The following is an 18,670-nucleotide window of genomic DNA, read 5'->3' as shown; positions in this document are numbered from 1 at the left end:
TAGTTTATGGTATCATTTAGTTAGTACAAAACCTGTATTATGATTGACAGAGACTGGAAGGGAACTTTATAAAAAAACTCTCGCGAGATTTCACGGGTTACCTAGCGACGGGACTCTTACCGTTCTAGCTCATCCGTTATCCAACCTGTCCGTGCTTTGTTTTTACTCCGGTCTGTGCGCTTCTCTCTGGCTTTACAGCTACATTAACATGTGTTGATTAGGTTAGTCTGGATGTGTGGGGAGTCTCTGTAGATCTCAGTCACTTTGAGGTGAGTTTGTGTCTTGAAAAACGACTTTAACCTCCAGTGGGAATGTCCTCGGTTGTGGCTCAGCCTCTGTTCAGCTTCGGGCTGCGGGCAGGTGTGAGGAACAGCGTGTGTTTCTGTGACGAACACACCGTGGTGTTCCCGTGCGGAAACAGCTGTGTCTGCTACAACACCTTCAGGAGAGCTCAGAGGTTCATCCCAGGTAGGATCAAAACGTATTTACTTACTGTAAAACATCTCTAAACTGTCGAGACATGTCTGTTCATGACTTAAAGTAGGCCACAGCAGCCCAGGCTTTCTTTATGTATTCACTCTTATATATAGGTGACAGTATTTGCTAATAAACAATATGTAAAAAGGGAATATCTGTTGGTTATGGTTATAATATAAAGTGTCACATACATATGTTCTTATATAATGATATAATATTAGTTTTATCAATGACACACCGTGTGTTTGTACTGTTAAACATCTCTAAACTGTCAGAGTTATTTCTTTAGAGGATTTAAAGGAGGCCACAGCAGCCCAGACATCCCCAAGCTTCCTTTGTTTATTTTATTGGTTTTTTTATGTTAAGAAATAGAAATATAATTCAAATATTTCTATTAAACAATATATAAAAAGGAATATCTCTTAAGAAAACATTCACAAGTTAAAAAACAACACTATTCTATGGTTTTAATATAAAGTGTCTCATAAATATGTGCTTATATAATTATATAATATCAGTTTTATCAATGAAATAGCATTTCTTTTTAGTGTTAAACATCTTTTCTTTAGAGGAATTAAAGTAGGCTACAGCAGCCCAAGAGTGACCGTGCTTTAATATAAAAATATTCCCAATGAACATCATTTGAGAGTTATTACAAATATATAACCTTTATATTGTTTTATTTATTTAAAGTAAAAAAGATTGGGCTTTATTTTTGGAACCAACATTTGTTTCTCATTTACATAACACATGTTATCTGTGTCCTTATATAATTATGTAATACTAGTTTAATGAATGTAATACATTTGCAAACAGTCATACCTGTTTAACCATTATAACAAATAACCAACAGGCTACGGAGTTCTGAATATCTTCAGTTCACTGAATAACAATGAGTTACATTATTGATAGATGAAAAATACACTATAAAACATCAAACTTGCTCTTTTTTCTCATGTTTTTCCTGTTTTCTTTCCTCTTCAGGGTCAGAGAAGAGTCAGGGTATGCACGCTCTGGCCATCAGTCCAAACCGGCGCTACCTGGCGCTGTCAGAGTGTGGGGAGAGAGCCACCATCACTGTGTTCGACCTGCAGCACGAGCAGGGCAGGAAGAGGAAGGTCCTGACCGCAGGAGAGCTGCCTGTGGAAGAGTTCGTATGCATGGCTTTCTCTCACGATTCCAAATATCTGATCGGACAAACGGGGGGGCCGGAGTGGACCCTGATCTTCTGGCTTTGGGAGAAACAGAAGGTCCTGGCAACAGTGAAGACCAGCACATCAAGTAATCCTGTCACCCAGGTGAGTCATCCGCCCTGTAACGATACAGCTGTGAGCTGAGCACACTATCCAAATTGACCAATCATAATCAAGTATTCATCTGAGCCGTGTCCCTTCAGGTCAGCTTCAACCCTCACAACAACACGCAGCTGTGTGTGAGCGGAGCCGGTGTGTTTAAGCCGTTCCGATACTCAGAGGGAGCCCTGAAGCAGAGCAGCTTCCCCAAGGTGGAGGCCATCCACTTCCTGTGTCACACCTGGGTGACGGAGGAGCGGGTGATCGCTGGAACAGACTCAGGCCGGCTGCTGGTGTTTGAGTCTGGGGATCTGAGGAGAGAGATCAACACAGCGGTGCAGGAGACGGACAGGTCAGCTAGAGCGTTTCTTGGGATTACATTGGTTATTCACACATCTGTTAGCTGCTCTTCTGAAAGTCAGTGCATCCAACAGGAAGCTCTGGTTAAGGTTGTTTTTTCAAAATAAAAGCCCAAGAAAATAACTTTTTAAATAAAGGAAGATGTGGCTAAGTTTAGTTTTTCAAAATAAAAGCCCAACAAAATCCCTGTATCCAGTCAGGAAGCTCTGGTTTGGTTGGTTTTTCAAAATAAAAGCCCAAGAAAGGCACTGTATCCCAACAAGAAGCAGTGGTTAAGGTTGTTTTTTCAAAATAAAAGCACCAGTAAGAAACGATACAGGTACTTCTATAATTAACTTCTTAGTGGTACTGGTAATAGTAGCATCGGGACCAGCACCAAGTGTCAATCACAGTCCCATCTTATCATGATGGAAATTGTAGTCCTTAGGTAATTATTATTTTAGTTAAGCCAATTCCACTATGGTTTTGTTATCCTCGTCTTTGTTTCTGCTGATTCTCCCTTCCAGTAATTCCCTGCTCAGGCAAGTGGCCATGAAGAAGATGAAAGACGCTGAGGTGGCTGAAGGTCTCTCCGTGCCTCGCATCACAGCCATATTGTCCTACTCCAAGGGTTTTGCGTGCTCCTATGGTGCCGGCACCGTCTGTCTCTTTGAAAAGACTGAGGAGGACGGTTACAGAAGAAGCAGGGACATACGGGTAAATGTCTGTGCAGGTTCACAGTGCTACTGAAGGCAACGTGTGTGTTTCAAAGTGATTACATGTGTGTTCTTGTCTGTCAGATCCCGGCAAACCCGGACAGCAGTGAGCTGAGCCCGGCTGAGAGTCAGCTGATTGACACCATTTGCATGAGTCCAGCGGAGGAGACGCTGGTCATCAGCACAGACAGAGGACAGCTGTACAGCTTCAGCCTGTCCTCCCCGGACATCAACAAGGTGCGGTCCCCCCCACCAGCACCTCCTCCAGGATCATTTTGCTATGACTTCCTTCTCCAAATCCTCCCCTCACCACTATAGGAGCTCTGATTTCCACTAGCATGTTAGCATTTTTAGCATTTAAGTCTTTCTTACGTCCATCCATTGCTTCCTTGGCACATTCAGCCCATTGTCTTCCTTTGATGTCCTTCTTTCCATCACATTTTCCTCATAAAAAACACTTCCCCTTGACTTGAAATCATTTAATAACTCAGGAGGAACTTCATTTTGAGTTCCTGACGCAGTCCTTCCACTCTAAGTCCATCACTGGTTTGTCCGTCTGCATCCGGAAGCCCCTGGCTGCCACCAGCTCTCTGGACCACTCGGTTCGCATCTGGAACTACGAGACAAAGTAAGAGACCGGCACATGCTTTCATTAAAACCCCTAAACGCAACAAACGCAGAGACTAGGTATAACACTCTGCTGCGTCTCCTCCTTGAATCGTCCCCAGAGTGCTGGAGCTGTACAAAGAGTTCCAGGAGGAGGCGCTCAGCGTGGCTCTGCACCCCACCGGCCTCTTCATCCTGGTGGGCTTCTCAGACAAACTCCGGCTGATGAACCTGCTCATCGACGACATCCGCACCTTCAAGGAGTTCACTGTGCGCGGCTGCCGAGAGGTGTGTGTGTGGACATGGGACGACATTATGATGCTCTTTTGGAAAACAAACTCACTTTCTCTCTCCCTCTCTCTCTTGCTCTCTCTCTCTCTCTCCATCTCTCTCTCTCTCTCTTGCTCTCTCTCTCCACGTCTCAGTGTGCCTTCAGCCACGGTGGACACATGTTCGCAGCTGTCAACGGGAACGTCATCCACATCTACTCCGTCACCTCTTTCCAGAACATCCTCAATCTGAAGGGCCACAATGGGAAGGTGAGTCATGCAGCATGTGGAAGTAAGTGCAATAAAAATCAAGTCCTATGTCCGGTTGCCATTATTTCACAGGTGAGGGTAGGAAGGGATCTTTACGCAGACAAAAAACTGAAGAATTTCCCCCTTATTGGATGCAGTTCGGTTTGATATTTAATGAAAGAGTTTGAACAATCCCAAGGTTGAACCTGCATGTGAGTGGTTGTAGCTGTTAGCATCTTTAGCATCTGGTAAGAATGGTTTGCTCTTGCTCTTCATGTGCCCTTTCCAGTCACCTAATCCCATCCACCAAGTGTTCACAAAAGATAAATCTAAACAGGATAATATAACATATACTGCTCCTATACTCAGTGAGAAACGTCACAGGGTTAAGGAAAGATGTGAAGGAGAGGGAAAGAGGCTGCTGTGGGAAAACTAAACATTTCTTTTACAGGTGCGAGGCATCGAGTGGAGCCTGGACGACAGCCGGCTGGTTTCCTGCGGGATGGACGGCGCCGTGTACGAGTGGAACGCTCAGACGGGAAAGCGTGAGTCAGAGAGCGTCCTCAAGTCCTGCAGCTACACAGATGTTTCCTTCTCTTCGGACGGCAAGACCCTCCTGGCTGTGGGAACGGACCTGACACTGAAGGAGATCCAGGACTGTCAGGTCAGCATGAACACACGGCTGTTTCGTCTATTAGAATAACTGGAAGAGGCTCTGTTCTGCTTTTTGAGGTTTCCTCTTTCCTATAGTGAGTTATATAGGTTTTGGTGCATGTAAATGGTCTGCAAAGTCTAAAATCTAAAAATTCAAAAGATAGGCTAAGGGGCGGGACATCTCTCAGCGGTTGACCAATCACAACAGAGCCGGCCAGCCAACCAATCACAGCAGACTGGGCTCTGGTTTCAGACAGAGGGTGAAAAGAGGAGCTGCAGCACAGGCAGCATGAGAAAAATAAAGAGCTTTCTGAATATTAAAGTATGGAGACATGTCCCAGGAGAGACACTACATACTGATATGAAACTGGAAATTAGAATAAAATGTCCTCCTTATTATGGTGTCTTTGAGGAGGGGGGTTTTAGGAAAGGAATGATCCTTTCTACCAGCATTTTTTCTATAAACAGCTGACTTTTGAGAGTTTGTACTAGATGTATGCACTATGTGTTTCTTTGTGCAGGTGCTGAGGGAGGTTCCTGCTGATGAGGTGGCTCACACCACTGTGGCAGTGTCTCACTCCGGCAGGGTTGTGTTCACCGGGACTCCCAGTGGAACCATCAGAGCCGTTAAATACCCCCTTCCTCTGCAGAAGGAGTGGATCACCTACCAGGCCCACTGCGGCCCCATCACCAAGGTCAGTCTTAGGCAAAATGCATCATCTTTGAATATGAATTGACATTTTTTCACCATTTAAAAAGGACTGATTTACTGGCTCTGGGTGTCCTCAGATGGTGATGACATGGGACGATCAGTTCCTGCTGACCGCTGCTGAGGACGGCTGCCTGCTGATGTGGAAGGTCACGGATAAGGAGGGCCGAGGACTGAAGAGCAACAGGCAGATCATCCAAACCGAAGAGATCCTCGTCACCAAGTCAGACCTGGAGGAGAAGGTGTGTGTGTGTGTGTGTGTGTGTGTGTGTGTGTGTGTGTGTGTGACTGCATTATGCCATTTTAAATTTTCTTTTGTAACATAGGCACCTCCATTAGTCCATTTTCTCTGACTTCTTCATGTGGCCCTAATCATCTTCTTTTCAAAATTCATATTTTTTGTCTTATTTTATTTTCCAAATTACATTTTCGACTTTTTCTTCAAAATTACAACTTTTTTCATAAAATCAGTTTTTTCCTAAATTTCTGGATTTTTTTTCTAATTGACCCTTTTTTCATAACTGTAACTTCTTTTTCAAAATGTTAACTTTTTTAGATACAATTCGAAGTTCTTAAATATGGACAGTGCGTAGCATGCGTTCAGGGCTAACACATATAGACAAAGGAAGAGTTAGCGCTTGTATGCTAATTGAAAACTAGCAAGCTCACTCAATTGTAACTGAAGTTTAGAAAACGTTTTATCACTTTACCTTGTCCCGTCCCTTTTCCCACTTCTGGTTCAAATGAAAAAGTGTTAGTTCTTGGGATTTAGCATTAGCTATCTAACAAGCTAGCCAGCTAATGTTAGCTGTCGACTTTACATGCTAGCTAAAGTTAGCTATCTTTCTAACTAGGTAGCTAACGTTAGCTTCCTATATGACAACCGAGCTAGCTAAGCATAAGGTTAATAAGGTCTTTGTCAAGCAAGCGCTGTGGGAACTTTAGAGACAGACAGAAATTACAACTCAAGCTACAATAAGGAGGTCCCATGTTACAAAACAGCACTCGTAAGTTGTCTACGTTCACAACTTTTAAGTCACATATTCCACTTGTTGCAGACGCAGATCATGCTGGAGCTGAAGCTGCGTCTGGAGGAGCTGCAGATGGAGAATGAGTACCAGCTGCGCCTGAAGGACATGAACTACAACGAGAAGATGAAGGAGCTCTCTGACGCGTTCACACAGCAGATAGACTCTCTGAAGGCAGTGCAACAGGTCAGCCTATCACCTACCACGTAAAGTCAAATGTGTCTTGAGACCTTGATTATCAACATTACTCTCCAAAAAATCAATTAATTAAATGCTTTTACAGGCCTTGAAGACAGAGATGGAGAAGCAGCAGCGTGAGCACCAGCAGAGTTCTGCAGAGATCGCTGTGAGACACTCTGAAGAGCTGAAGGAGTTAGGTAAGAAGAGGACAGCATCAGTGTGTACAACGGTTTCTACAAGGATCAATCACTCTGTTTTACTTTCTCTTAATCAAACGCCAACAGAGGTGTCCTACAGCCAGAAGCTGATCACGGAGCACGAGAGGTTCCAGGATCTTGTGCACAAAAATGAAAGGATGCAGGAGGACTATGAGAAGCAGCTGAAGGCGGCGGAGGAGAGCAAAGTGCAAACCGTGGAGGAGCTGAGGCAGATCTGCGAGGCCAAGCTGGAGGAGAAGACTCAGATCCTGATGCAGGTCAGACAGGAGGAGCAGCTGGTGTTGCAGGAAGTGGAAGGGACACCATTTCAGATGATGTGTCCACTTTGTGTTTGTGCAGTGTCAGGAAGATGCACAGCAGCAGGTCCGAGAGTTCAAAGAGATCGTGAGGCAGGTGGAGGAAGACGAGGAGAGGAAGATCCATGACATCCAAGTCAAGTATGAGAAGAAGTTACACACGGCGAAAGAAACCAACACGAGTCTGAAGGGAGAAACCTGTCTCATGACACAGAAGGTGACCACAGCTTCTTGTTGTATCTGCAGGAACCCCTTTACCCTCTTCACTTGGTCATGTGATCTGTGTGTTTCTTCTCCCTGATTGGTGTGTGATGTGTGGAGCAGTTCTACAGTCTGCAGAGACAGATCGATGAGCGCTGCTCAGATATCAATAAGCTGAAGCAGGAGCGCCAGAGGCTGCTGGGTCTGATCCGCTCCCTGGAGAGTGACATCGAGGACCTGAAGAGGACCATCTCTGGACACGAGAGGACCAACCACGACAAGGTGGCTTAAAACTTCAGACTCAAATAGATTAGATTCAAATCCAGCAAGGACATCCGTTGGCTCTCTAGCTCGTCTTATTGTCTTTCCCTCCTTTCCTGCTCTCCTGTTGCTCTCCTTCTGGCGCCACTTCTTGCTCTGCTTACTGGCATTTAAACTGGGTGTAACCTGTCAATCTTAGCTCCAGGTTCGTCTAATTATGAGCAATCTCAGGTCCATCAGCAAGGTGGAAGTAAAGGGGTTAAAATCACACAAACGAAAAAAATATTTCAAAATAAAAGCATGCAAAAATGGGCTAAAAACGATTTCAAAATCACACAATAGATTTCAAAATAAATGCACACGTTGAAAATACAACTAAGGAATATATAAGAGACATATATATTTAATAACTGGTTTTATATTTTTCACAACTATCCAATATTTTTCCCTTTAAAAGTCGTAAGGTCATAATGTATCTAAAAGCTGAAGGTCTAGTTCAACACTTCAATATTTTATTTTGGGATTTTCTAAAAATGTTACTGAAAAACCATGATAGGGATCTCTAAAACTAAAAGAGCAGAAATATGTAAATGGACAAAAGAATAGATGTATGAATCACAAAAATAAGTATAAACATAAAAACCTGAAAGAAGTTTGTGAATTAAGGCCTGCAATGAATGCAACTTGTAAGCTGTTGCTCCTTTAGAGGCTCTCCAAATACATAATGTGATTTAGATTGACCTGCTTATTAAAAGGGTTCCTGCAGGGTCTTTAAAAAGTCTTGTTATTCATAGGGTTTATTTTGTCCAATTACCAACTGCATTTTGCAAAAATGTCCACAAAGAAAAACAGATAAACGAACCTTCATCTTACATTGAATATTAAGAACACCTTAACCTTTTGGAAAAATGTCTCAATCTATGAGAATATTAGACATTTTTCGAGTCGAAACACTGAAACACCTCCTCACTGACAGGATAACACCATCTGCAGCCTGAAGAAGAAGAACCAGGAGCTGGAGAAGCTGAAGTTCGTTCTGGATTTCCAGCTCAACGAAATGAAGTACCAGACGGAGCCTCAGCAAGAGGACATCAACGAGAAGAAGGAGCGCATCCACCAGGTCTGTGAGGAGGGAGAACAGTAACTCTAATGCCAGAGACACTGTGAGTCTCAGAGGATCAGCTCCTCTCCGACCTGTCCTCTGCAGGGTTTCAGTGATGTTTTATTCTCCTGTGTTTCAGCTGCAGGAGGAGCTGGTGCAGATCGACAAGAGCAACACTCATCTGAAGCTCAGCGTCTCCGAGCTGAGGCTCAAACTGAGGTCCAGGGACAAGGAGATGCACAAGGAGACGCAGAAAGTGAGCGACACTGTAGGGATTACATCAGGATGCATGCTTTTAGATATTGATATTTGATATTGACTTGAGATTCGTTTGTTTTTCTCCTCTCATAGAGGCAGATGTTTACCTTTAACTCAACTGTGTTACATGCTTGAAGTCCCACCCTCTCCCAGTTTAAATAACAGTGTTTCTCTCTCACAGATATTAACACAGCCTTAATGTTTGATGGGAATAGACCTTTCTCAACATGTGACAGGAAAAAGACTGTGTGAAATAACAGGAATGATTGCTCCATTGATTTCATTGCTACGTTAGCACCTTTCACCTGTTGGTCCTTTTTGAAAATGGGGCTAAAAAGACTCAGACTGCTAAAGGCTCAAATTAGCTCTAGCTTCAGGGAATACTCACCCCCAAAATGATCACTTCTATGTAAATTGCTCAGCCTTTGCTCAGTCATTACAACAACAGACCACTAAAGTGAATAGTAGCCTGTGTAGTACTTCCAGTGTGAGTGTATTTTATTTGTTTTGATCAATGAATCCCTGTCTATTCACTTCTCTCCGTTTCTCCCCATGTTGGACAAACTATACTATAACATCTTCTGTGTGTGTCCAGGTGAAAGACTTAGACACTCATCTCCAGCGGCTCAAGTCAGACCTCCATAACTGCGTGGGCTTCATCCAGGATCCGAGGAGACTGAAGGAGAGCGTGCAGGCGATCTACGCCCGATATGTAGCTGACGGGGTGAGGGGTTCAGAGAGATGTCTTTCCCCTGGACAGTGAACTCCAGTCTCATTGGGAGTGTGTGTGTGTGTGTGTGTGTGTGTGTGCTGTTTTTCTAGGTGGAGATAAGCGGTGTGGAAGAAGAGATCCAGAGGGCGTTCTGTCGGCAGCGAGATCGCCTGGAGAAAACCGTTAACGGGCTCAGGGCGAGGCTGGCCAGGTCCGCTGAGCAGCACGAGCAGGTCTACGTCAAGATCATGAAGGTAAGAGAGGAGACGAAGACTCAAGACTCTTTAAATGAATGGATCAATGACACGCCCCCCCACCCCCTGCAGGAGAACGTGGGTCTGATCACGGAGATCAACGACCTGCGTAAGGAGCTGCTTCTGCAGAGGACTCAGGTCAAGGACTACAAATCCCAGCTGTCCGCCTTAAAGAAGTCCAACAGGTCGCGTCCGAGCTCGGAGGAAGGGCCGAAAAAAGGAGTCTCAGCGTGAAGAGGTCGACTAGAGCGACCCCCACCTCCTCCACTGGGGGCCGTGCAGAGGGATGCCGTCATCCAGAGGAGCAGCATGTTTTTAAACTCAGTAAAACCTGTCAGTGCTCTGCATTTGTTGAGCACTTTTCAAACAGTACATTTGGAAAGGAGAGCAATCGTGATCCATTGCAGTTTTACATTCAACAGAGTCTCACTTTCTTTAAATCACATTATGTTGTTGTTTACTCACCATGAAAGCTGCAGTTCTCAGGATTCTGGCTTTGGACTGAATTTTGACTTCTTTACTGCTAATAAATCACTCGATCTTTGTAGCCTGGTTCATTATCACTGTATGCTCGTGCAGATTGAATAAAAGTCTTATCGATTACAAATACAAAAAATAAGGTTTGATTTTCACACAGTTCAGGACTAAATGGAAACCAATGGAGGCTGGAATAAGATGTTCCACAGTATGGGTCACCGCGATGTAAACCCCTAAACGGGCAATGGGAGGCTCCGGACCCCAGGGTGGTTAAAGGTGATGCAGTGAGGTGGAAGAGCTAGAAGACCTAAGGGTGGGGTCTGTCCGAGAGGTACAGAGGAGAGGTCGTGGAGAGCCTTGAAGGTGAGGAGCAGAATCTTAAGAGTTCATCTTGAGAGGGAGACCAGGGAGTTGCTGTAGACGGTGTGTGAGGGGAATGATTTACAAACTCTGGGACACACTGCTTCAAAAATGTTCACTTATGGTTATTGTCCGGCAATGCTGGAAAATAAAATCTATATTTCAGGTGTCGGATCAAAACAAATCCAACTGGCTTTCGTATTTGTATAAGATGAAACCCCGTGTTCATCAGCGTCTGATTCATTCCTGGAGATAGACCGAGACTGTGGCGCAGGAACAGGAAGTCATGAAAGCACACGGTCTGAATTCAACAGATTTATTAACACAACTGAAACACTTTATTTAGAAAAGGTGAGAACGAGGAATAAAGTCAAATTATCTCTTAAGGACCGCCGACATCTTGCCGATGTCCTGATTATGATCGATCACATGCGTCTCCGTCCTCCGGTGCATATCGTCCAGAGACGTGGTGAGAGTGTCGAACAGAGCCTGCAGGGCGGGGGGGGGGGGGGGGTGGTTAGTCTCAAAGCATACAACACCTTTAAGACGCGCTCAGTGTCCTGATCCATCTCTATAACATTTTCGGCCACTTTGTGATGTCACTATGTTGTTTTGGGATTGTGCAACCATTAGCCAATAACCATCCAAGGTAAGCCCCGCCCACTTTATCACCTGAACCTCTTCCTAGAGTACCATTGTGTGTTTGTTTTTTTAAACCAATCACTTTGCAGAGGGGCGTGGCCAGAAGCAGCTTGTTAGTATTTAAAGCTACAGACACAGAATCAGGGCTGAGGGGATTATGGGATGCTGCAATTATCCATTTGGTGTTTCAGCCAATCAGAGAGATGTTCTGTATATATCTGAGACCTGAAATATATCGTTTCAGATTTCCCCAGTGAATAGGAGTCTACCTGGGCCTTCTTGGTCTCCTTGCTGCACACGTCCCTCAGGTTCTGGATCTTGGCCTTCAGCTGCTGCGTCTCCCTGGAGATGTCCTGGATCTTATCGGCCATCTCTTCGCGCTTCTGATGAATGTGGTTGTACTCCCTGGAGGACAGATGGATTGTGTTAACCACCATACAAGTGCCATGATATGATGTTGAACGGACCGGAAGTGACTCGTGTGAAATACCCCATCATTTCCTGCACGTGCTGCTCCTTCATCTCCTTCCTCTTCTGCCGCCGGATGTTCTGCTTGGACTCTTTGTCCAGCTTCATGCCCAGGGTTCGCTTCAGCTGGCTCTCCTCGATGCACAGGTTCTTCAGCTCCTTCTGCTTCTTGTCGTACAGAGCCTTCAGCTCCTGGTGCTGCGCGCACACACACACACACACACAGAGGAAATGTTCTATGTTGTTAAGGAATGGTTTCTGGTGTCACCTGCTTGTAAGAAGATAATCCCCCTGCCTACACTCATTGACTCGATGAATACATGTTAGCATCTCTACACTGAGGCTAACTTGGTCTGAAATGTTGTAGAAATATGGAGCTATTTTTCAGTAAGCCGAGTTGATGATTACTCCGGCGCTGTAGTGCCTGCTCAGAGTCTCTGTTTTCGGTTCATTGTTACGTTATTGCCAGAAAATTTGACTAAAGACTTCCCGAGCTAAAAATGACAAACTTTAAAAAAGGTCCCCTATTCTGCAAAATACACCTTTCATGTCTTTCATACAATATGTGTCCCATGTGCATTTTCAGCCTAAAATATTATCCCTCAGATTTGAGCACCAGTAGGACCTCATATGGGCTGAGTCGATCAGAAACAACGATAACCCTCCCCCTCTTACCAATGAACGTCAGGCATACACTGTTTCTGACACTAAAAATGGGGCTACCGCTTCTCCGTGAAGGCTAGGGTTGCAAAGGGGCGGAACATTTCCGGTAAGTTCCCGGTACATTTCCATGGGAAGTTAAGCTGGGGAATTTTAGAAATATTCCATATTGGAAACTTGCCATTAGAATTATGGGAATTATGGGAATTGATGCAACGGCATGAACAGATATATAAATAGTTAGGCTAGCTAAACAACTGGAATGATCTTCAAAACATCTGGCAGGAGGCAGATAAAAACAGCATCACATTTGAGATGGTAAATGAAGTGATGCTAGCTGTGGCTTACTTAGTATTTCAGTGATCAGCTATCTGCGAGATGAATACATCTGTATGGGAATAAATATATAACCCCATAATACCATCACACCTTACTTCACTTTGTGTAGTCCACAGGCTCAAATGTGTGGCTTCAATACTCTTGTGCTTTGGGCTCAAAAGTGCGGTCCAGTCTTCTAGAAATCATATGTGCATGTGATGGAGGAGTGCACGGTGCCTGTAGGGGGTGTGGTCTCAATAGCCATGCAGTAAGCAGTGTGCTATGTGCATGTGATCGAGGAATGGCATGGATATACTTGAATGGCATCTGTTTGTTTTAGTCAAGGTTATGCTAAAATATACTTTCCCCAACTATATTTAAGTTCCCTATAAAGAGCCAACCTTCAATTTAGAAAATTCCCAGTTTATTCCCATGGAAAGTTTCCATCTTTCAAAATTCCCGGAATTGGTTTAGCCAGCTTTGCTAACAAAGCTAGCGTTGGCATGTAGCAAGTTAGGTTGAGAGAGCCACTGTGCTGTCCCACACGCTCGTCTAGAAAAGCTGTATCATAAACGATATCAGATGTGCTGAGGAACATATTGTGGCTCTCCTCGACAGCCCTGAAGGTAGCAGGCAGAAAAACTACAGCTTTGTTAGGCTCTTTGTATCTCGGTATACAAAAATACAACAGACTGGGTTCTGGTTTCAGACGGAGGGTGAAAAGTGGAGCAGCAGAATAGGACCCCTCCCTCTCTTTGCCATTGTCTTACTGTTTAAATCCTGTGGGGCGTTAACCCTCATGTGTCTACAGACAGCTGCTCCTACCTCCTCCTGCCGCTGCTTGCTGTTGTTCATGCTGCTCTCCAGGTCCTGCAGCAGGTTGAACATCTGCTGGATCTCCCCCTCCATGTGAGTCACGCTCTGCACCATGTTCTGCAGCTCCACCACCCGCCCGTCCGTTTCTTGCTGAAATCAGACACAGCGCTGAGTGACGTCACATGCATCACTCCGGGTTCATTCCAAGAAAAGGCACTCACGATGGACTCCTTGATGTTGTTCTTGTTCTCCTTCATCTTCTCCATCTGACTCTTCAGCTCCTCCGGAGACTCCACGATATTAGACCGGAGTGTGGCGATGTCTTCCTTCAGGTTGCTGACGTCCACCTTCATCTGGGACTGACACACACACACACACACACACACACACACCTCGTTTAAATGAAGGACCCTGATGATTACTGTGGTTTACATTTATCTTCCCGAAGAGGTTTCAAACGAGGTCTGAAGAATCTCTCGACTTCTCTGCAGCTCACAAATACTTCATTCAGATATTTTGGAATATAACACGTATCAAATATTGAGATTCCAACCACATTTTCTACAGAGGCTTCCCATCAGTCGCGTACCAGTTTCTGAGTCTTCTCCGCAATCTTGGTTTTCCACTCGGCGATGCCTTCATTTATGATTTTCTGAAAGGAGATTTTGTGTCACTTGTGCACACACACACACACACACACGCACTTCACTTCTATCACCACCCCTCACCACTTCCTGGTACTCGTGCATGGTGCTGGTGTTCAGCTCGACGAGCGCCGCTGCCAGCTCGTCAGCCTCCGCCTGCAGCTCCGGGGGGTAGGCGCTGCAGAGAAATGACAGATTCTTATTGGGAAAAGTACGAGTAGTTTAAGGGTTACACTCAAAATAGAGCTGACACTCAAAAAGGGACAATTTTCTATATGATTTTATTAGTTTAAAATCTTCATCTTGACATTTGTCTGAGTAGCTTAAACACTAAAGGATGCTATGACTACAAACAGATGTTATCTAAACAATATTTCCACGGTGAATACGTGGTACAAGATCTTGACAGAGCTCCGTAATGTTTATCTGGTTGCAAACAAATATTACATTGCAAAATAAACCGCAGCAGAAACACACATCTAATGCAAGACTTACGACAGCGCCGCAATCTTCTTCTCTAGTTCTAAATTGCCTCTGGAGAGAGCCTGCAGCCGCTCCCTGTCCACCCGCTGACAACAGAGACAAACTGTTACAATATCTCCACACAGACACACACACACACACACACACTCAGCAGGGACAATAATAGTTGTAGTTAGAATAAACTTCAAATGGTCAAAGGAACTGTCTACACACACATCAGAGATTAAAGAGGGAAAAGTGCCAAAAGTCAGGAGATGTGTCCGAGCTCTAATCAAGCATTAATAACATCCCCTTTTAAAGCAGTCGTTTATTATTTCTGAGACCTTTCTCCCCCGTTGTCTATTCCTGTGAATGAATACCACATACTAGTTTGGACTGCTTCTCGTTGATCATGCCCATCCTCTCCTTCCTGAATTGAAGAAAGTTCATGATGGCGCTCAGAACATTCAGGGTCCTCTGCTTCTCTGGAAGAGAAAACAAGACCGTGTGGGTCACCTGATATGGAAGTAGTAAATAACTCTTGACAGTAAAAACGAAGGAACGGATGCTCACTTGGAGTTAGAAGGTCACTCAGGGAGAAATCGTGCACAAAGCATACGGGAAGAAACTGCCGCCTAGGAAACATCACGGACGAGAAGGACAGGAACAGCTCTGCTTAGTAATTCAATCCATAAACGTGTTTTATATTGTGTTGTATCCAGAAGAGACTCACATGCGCACGAAGACACTGGTGATGGTCACGGCCGCCTCATGATGGTGAGGGTTCTGAATGTTCTCCAACAGTGGGACCTGTGGGGGAACAAAAATCAAGATTGTATTTAAAGGATAGACAACATCTGTGTGAAGGCCACATTATCTGCTATAAACAAGAGGTGCTGAAAGTGAAGCTATAACGGCAAACATGAGGGAATACATGGAGAAATCAGAGGTTCCTGTTATCAAGAGTCATTCAGTTAACTTGATTCCGCCTTGGCCTCAGTAATACACCAGACTGGTTCTGATTCTAATTTATATAATGTTAACCCCCGTCTGGTCACCATTTCCAAAGCCTGTGGGGCTTTTTCTGAGGAAACTCTGTTGAACTCTTTCTTAAATAACACACTGGTTTAAACCAAACTTGTAGATTTGTTCCTTTCTTACCAAGAATTGATATAACTGCTAATTTTACTGGGGATGCACAAAAGTTGTTTGGTGAATATACAAACCAATACAGAGAATATACTGTACACAGAGAAGAGGAAGGAGGGGAAGGATGAAGAAGAAGAGCAGCAAGCTGACCAGAAAGACCCCAGCTTTTATTTTTTAAATCAATTGCAATTACATTTATTCAATGTTATTCCTTAAAACTTTATTATTATTGAGGAGTCAGGACGGTGGTTTGCTTTTGTCACTTTAAAGATGGTCTATAGTCAAAATGACCATTGATCTGCGCTACAATGAGGAGCAGTAATTATTGCTATGGGCAGAAAAATCCACATTGTGCACCCCCAAATGTTTCCTGTCGATCGCAGCACTTACCATGGAGTGACACTCGGGTCTGAAGCGATACAGGAGATGCAACACTCTCATGTACAGCGTCTGGATCACCTCTGGCTGCAGGGAGAGAAGAGCACCACGGTAAGGATCAGAGGGGTTTCAACATAGAGGTCAGTTTTGGGCTGTGCAATGCAAATGCATCCCTTTCCTCCTGAAGGAAGAAGCTTAAACTCTGAGTGCAGAGGGTGGGAGTCATCCTTCAATATAGAGCCTGAGCTACAGGGTCTTCAGGTTTAGCTGTGGCTCACCTATCAGTCTGCTAGACCACTTGATGATGTGAGTTATGCCCCTTTTACGCCAAACCGGATCCGGTTCAAGAGCCGCTCTTTTGCTTTTCTGGTTCTACCCTGTAGCACCCCTTGGGTTTCCACCGCTCAGAGGCCAAGTGGAGCTCAGGTGGAGCTGCGTCATTGTTTGCATCATGACGTAACCGTTTGCGTCATTTAGAGAGCTTCTGCTCTTTAACCCTTCTCTTGTGTTTCGGGTCAAATCTGACCGAGTGACTTTGTTTTTTTATCATAAATACTGTGTTTTTCATCCAATTGCCTCAAGACCTTATGTATTCCTCCACACTAACCCTCTGAACATATACAATTGATGATCACCACTTGCACAGAATTTTGAGTGATGTATTCAACAGTGACACACCTAGGATGTTTTCAGGTCAGAATTTACCACCATAGGAAATGAATGGGTAAGAGTATATTATGTTCAGTGATGATCACACGCACGCACACACACACACACACACACACACACACACACACACACACACACACACACACACACACACACACACACACACACACACACACACACACACACACACACACACACACACACACACACACCCCTGACCATCTACTGTAGTTGAAAGAACACAATGAATCACAGGCTTGCTTGCTTGAATCAAATCAATACATCCCATACATCAATGGAACATAATAATAATCTCACCTACAACTAAAGCACTTTTATAATATATAGTAGTGTACAGTAAACACTATCTTTGCACTTACTGCTCATATATCTGATCATAAAATTGAACTTTCCATTTCCACTGCGTGACTCATTTCAATTAGTGTTGATAAAAAGGCCATCACAGAAAGTCACTCCAAAAATAACACGACATTCTGACGTAGTTTCAAAATAAAAGACCTTTGAAATCCCTTATATTTGGAGTTATCGTCGCTCCGTTTTTAGATAAGAATAAATAAAAAACGGCCCCCCCAAAAAAAGACTCATTTCACTCCAGGGTGATAGCAATTTCAATTAATATTGGGAGTCAAGTCGTTAGTTTGTTTAGTATGTGAACTTGTAATAAGCGGAGTAACATAAGGCGGTCATAATCAACAGCATAACAGTAACAACAGTAAACGGACGTTACCTTGGGAACAGGAATCAGATCGCCCTTACTAAAATGTTTGGCCTCCTGACCAAACAACACTTCTGTTCGATAGAAATTAACTATCACATCCGCGGGAAACAAGGGGAAGGTCATTTCATTCATTTTTGAAACTTCTAGTGCTGATAAAATAACAGCAAATCCCGAAACTCTTCTTGAAATGTCTGTGACGATACACAAAACTCGCGCCTGAAAACGACTTCCAAATTTATTTCCAAAGCACGCATCTGATTGGTCGTTTCGTACTTCTTCTTCTTCTGACGGTTTTATGGTAGGTTGAAACCAGCGTAAAAGGCGCATTACCGCCACCTACTGTATCGGAGTGTGGACCAACGTTAACTACCCCCAAAAATAAACAAATAGTAAATTCTATTTATTATTATTATTAACTACTATTTATTCACTTTTTTATTATATATTTACTTTTTTTATTTAGTAGTATTTATATATTATTTTCTTTACCATGATTTATTAACTCTTTATTATTTATTTCCTATTTTATTTCCTATTATTTATTTACTATGTTATCTATAATTATTTAATCACTATTTTATCATTTATTTTATTGTTTATTATTTTATTTTCTATTTATTTAACTTTGTTATTATTTATTTACTCTAATTATCTATCTTTTTTATTATTTATTTACCTTTTAATATATATGTTCTATTTTCATCTGCTATTATTTTACTATGATTGATTTACTTTTTTATTATTTATTTCCTATTTTATTTAAAATTATTATTTTTTCACTTATCATTTATTTTATTTTCCATTTATTATTATTTATATATTATTTTATTGACTATTATTATTATTTATGTAATTAATTAACTTCTTTATTATTTATTTAATTTTTAATATCTATGTTATTTTTCATTTGCTATTATTTTACTATTGTTGATTTACTTTTTTATTATTTATTTCGTATTTTATTTCCTATTATTTATTCACTTTTTTATAATTTATTTAATTTTTTATTTACTTTTATTTACATATTATTTTATTGACTATTCTTATTTATGTAATTAATTAACATC

At 43.0% G+C, this 18,670-nt stretch overlaps 2 protein-coding genes across 2 annotated transcripts; one reads left to right on the top strand and one right to left on the bottom strand.

The window, feature by feature from the left end:
• Positions 1 to 121: 121 nt before the first annotated feature.
• Positions 122 to 10,241, top strand: cfap57 (cilia and flagella associated protein 57). The gene is made up of 21 exons (XM_063911930.1): positions 122 to 468; positions 1,462 to 1,775; positions 1,874 to 2,121; positions 2,636 to 2,825; positions 2,909 to 3,061; positions 3,316 to 3,452; positions 3,553 to 3,718; positions 3,856 to 3,969; positions 4,400 to 4,612; positions 5,124 to 5,297; positions 5,392 to 5,553; positions 6,370 to 6,525; positions 6,623 to 6,716; positions 6,804 to 6,994; positions 7,077 to 7,250; positions 7,358 to 7,516; positions 8,472 to 8,615; positions 8,737 to 8,853; positions 9,451 to 9,579; positions 9,678 to 9,821; positions 9,894 to 10,241. The coding sequence occupies exons 1-21, from the start codon at positions 312 to 314 to the stop codon at positions 10,053 to 10,055; spliced, it is 3,498 nt and encodes a 1,165-aa protein (XP_063768000.1). The 5' UTR covers positions 122 to 311; the 3' UTR covers positions 10,056 to 10,241.
• Positions 10,242 to 10,960: 719 nt separating this feature from the next.
• nuf2 (UF2 component of NDC80 kinetochore complex) lies at positions 10,961 to 17,824 on the bottom strand. Its single transcript, XM_063911937.1, has 13 exons — positions 17,613 to 17,824; positions 16,208 to 16,282; positions 15,402 to 15,478; positions 15,242 to 15,303; positions 15,056 to 15,153; positions 14,702 to 14,775; positions 14,291 to 14,384; positions 14,152 to 14,214; positions 13,784 to 13,921; positions 13,572 to 13,712; positions 11,791 to 11,966; positions 11,570 to 11,705; positions 10,961 to 11,147 (listed from the first exon to the last, which is right to left on the bottom strand). Exons 1-13 carry the CDS (start codon positions 17,733 to 17,735, stop codon positions 11,034 to 11,036), a joined length of 1,371 nt encoding a protein of 456 aa, XP_063768007.1. The 5' UTR covers positions 17,736 to 17,824; the 3' UTR covers positions 10,961 to 11,033.
• Between the last annotated feature and the right edge of the window lie 846 nt (positions 17,825 to 18,670).

The sequence above is a fragment of the Eleginops maclovinus genome, chromosome 20 (genome assembly GCF_036324505.1).
Source record: "Eleginops maclovinus isolate JMC-PN-2008 ecotype Puerto Natales chromosome 20, JC_Emac_rtc_rv5, whole genome shotgun sequence".
Taxonomy (NCBI): domain Eukaryota; kingdom Metazoa; phylum Chordata; class Actinopteri; order Perciformes; family Eleginopidae; genus Eleginops; species Eleginops maclovinus.
Note: the sequence above shows the minus strand (reverse complement) of the source record. Positions and strands in the feature narration are given on the sequence as shown.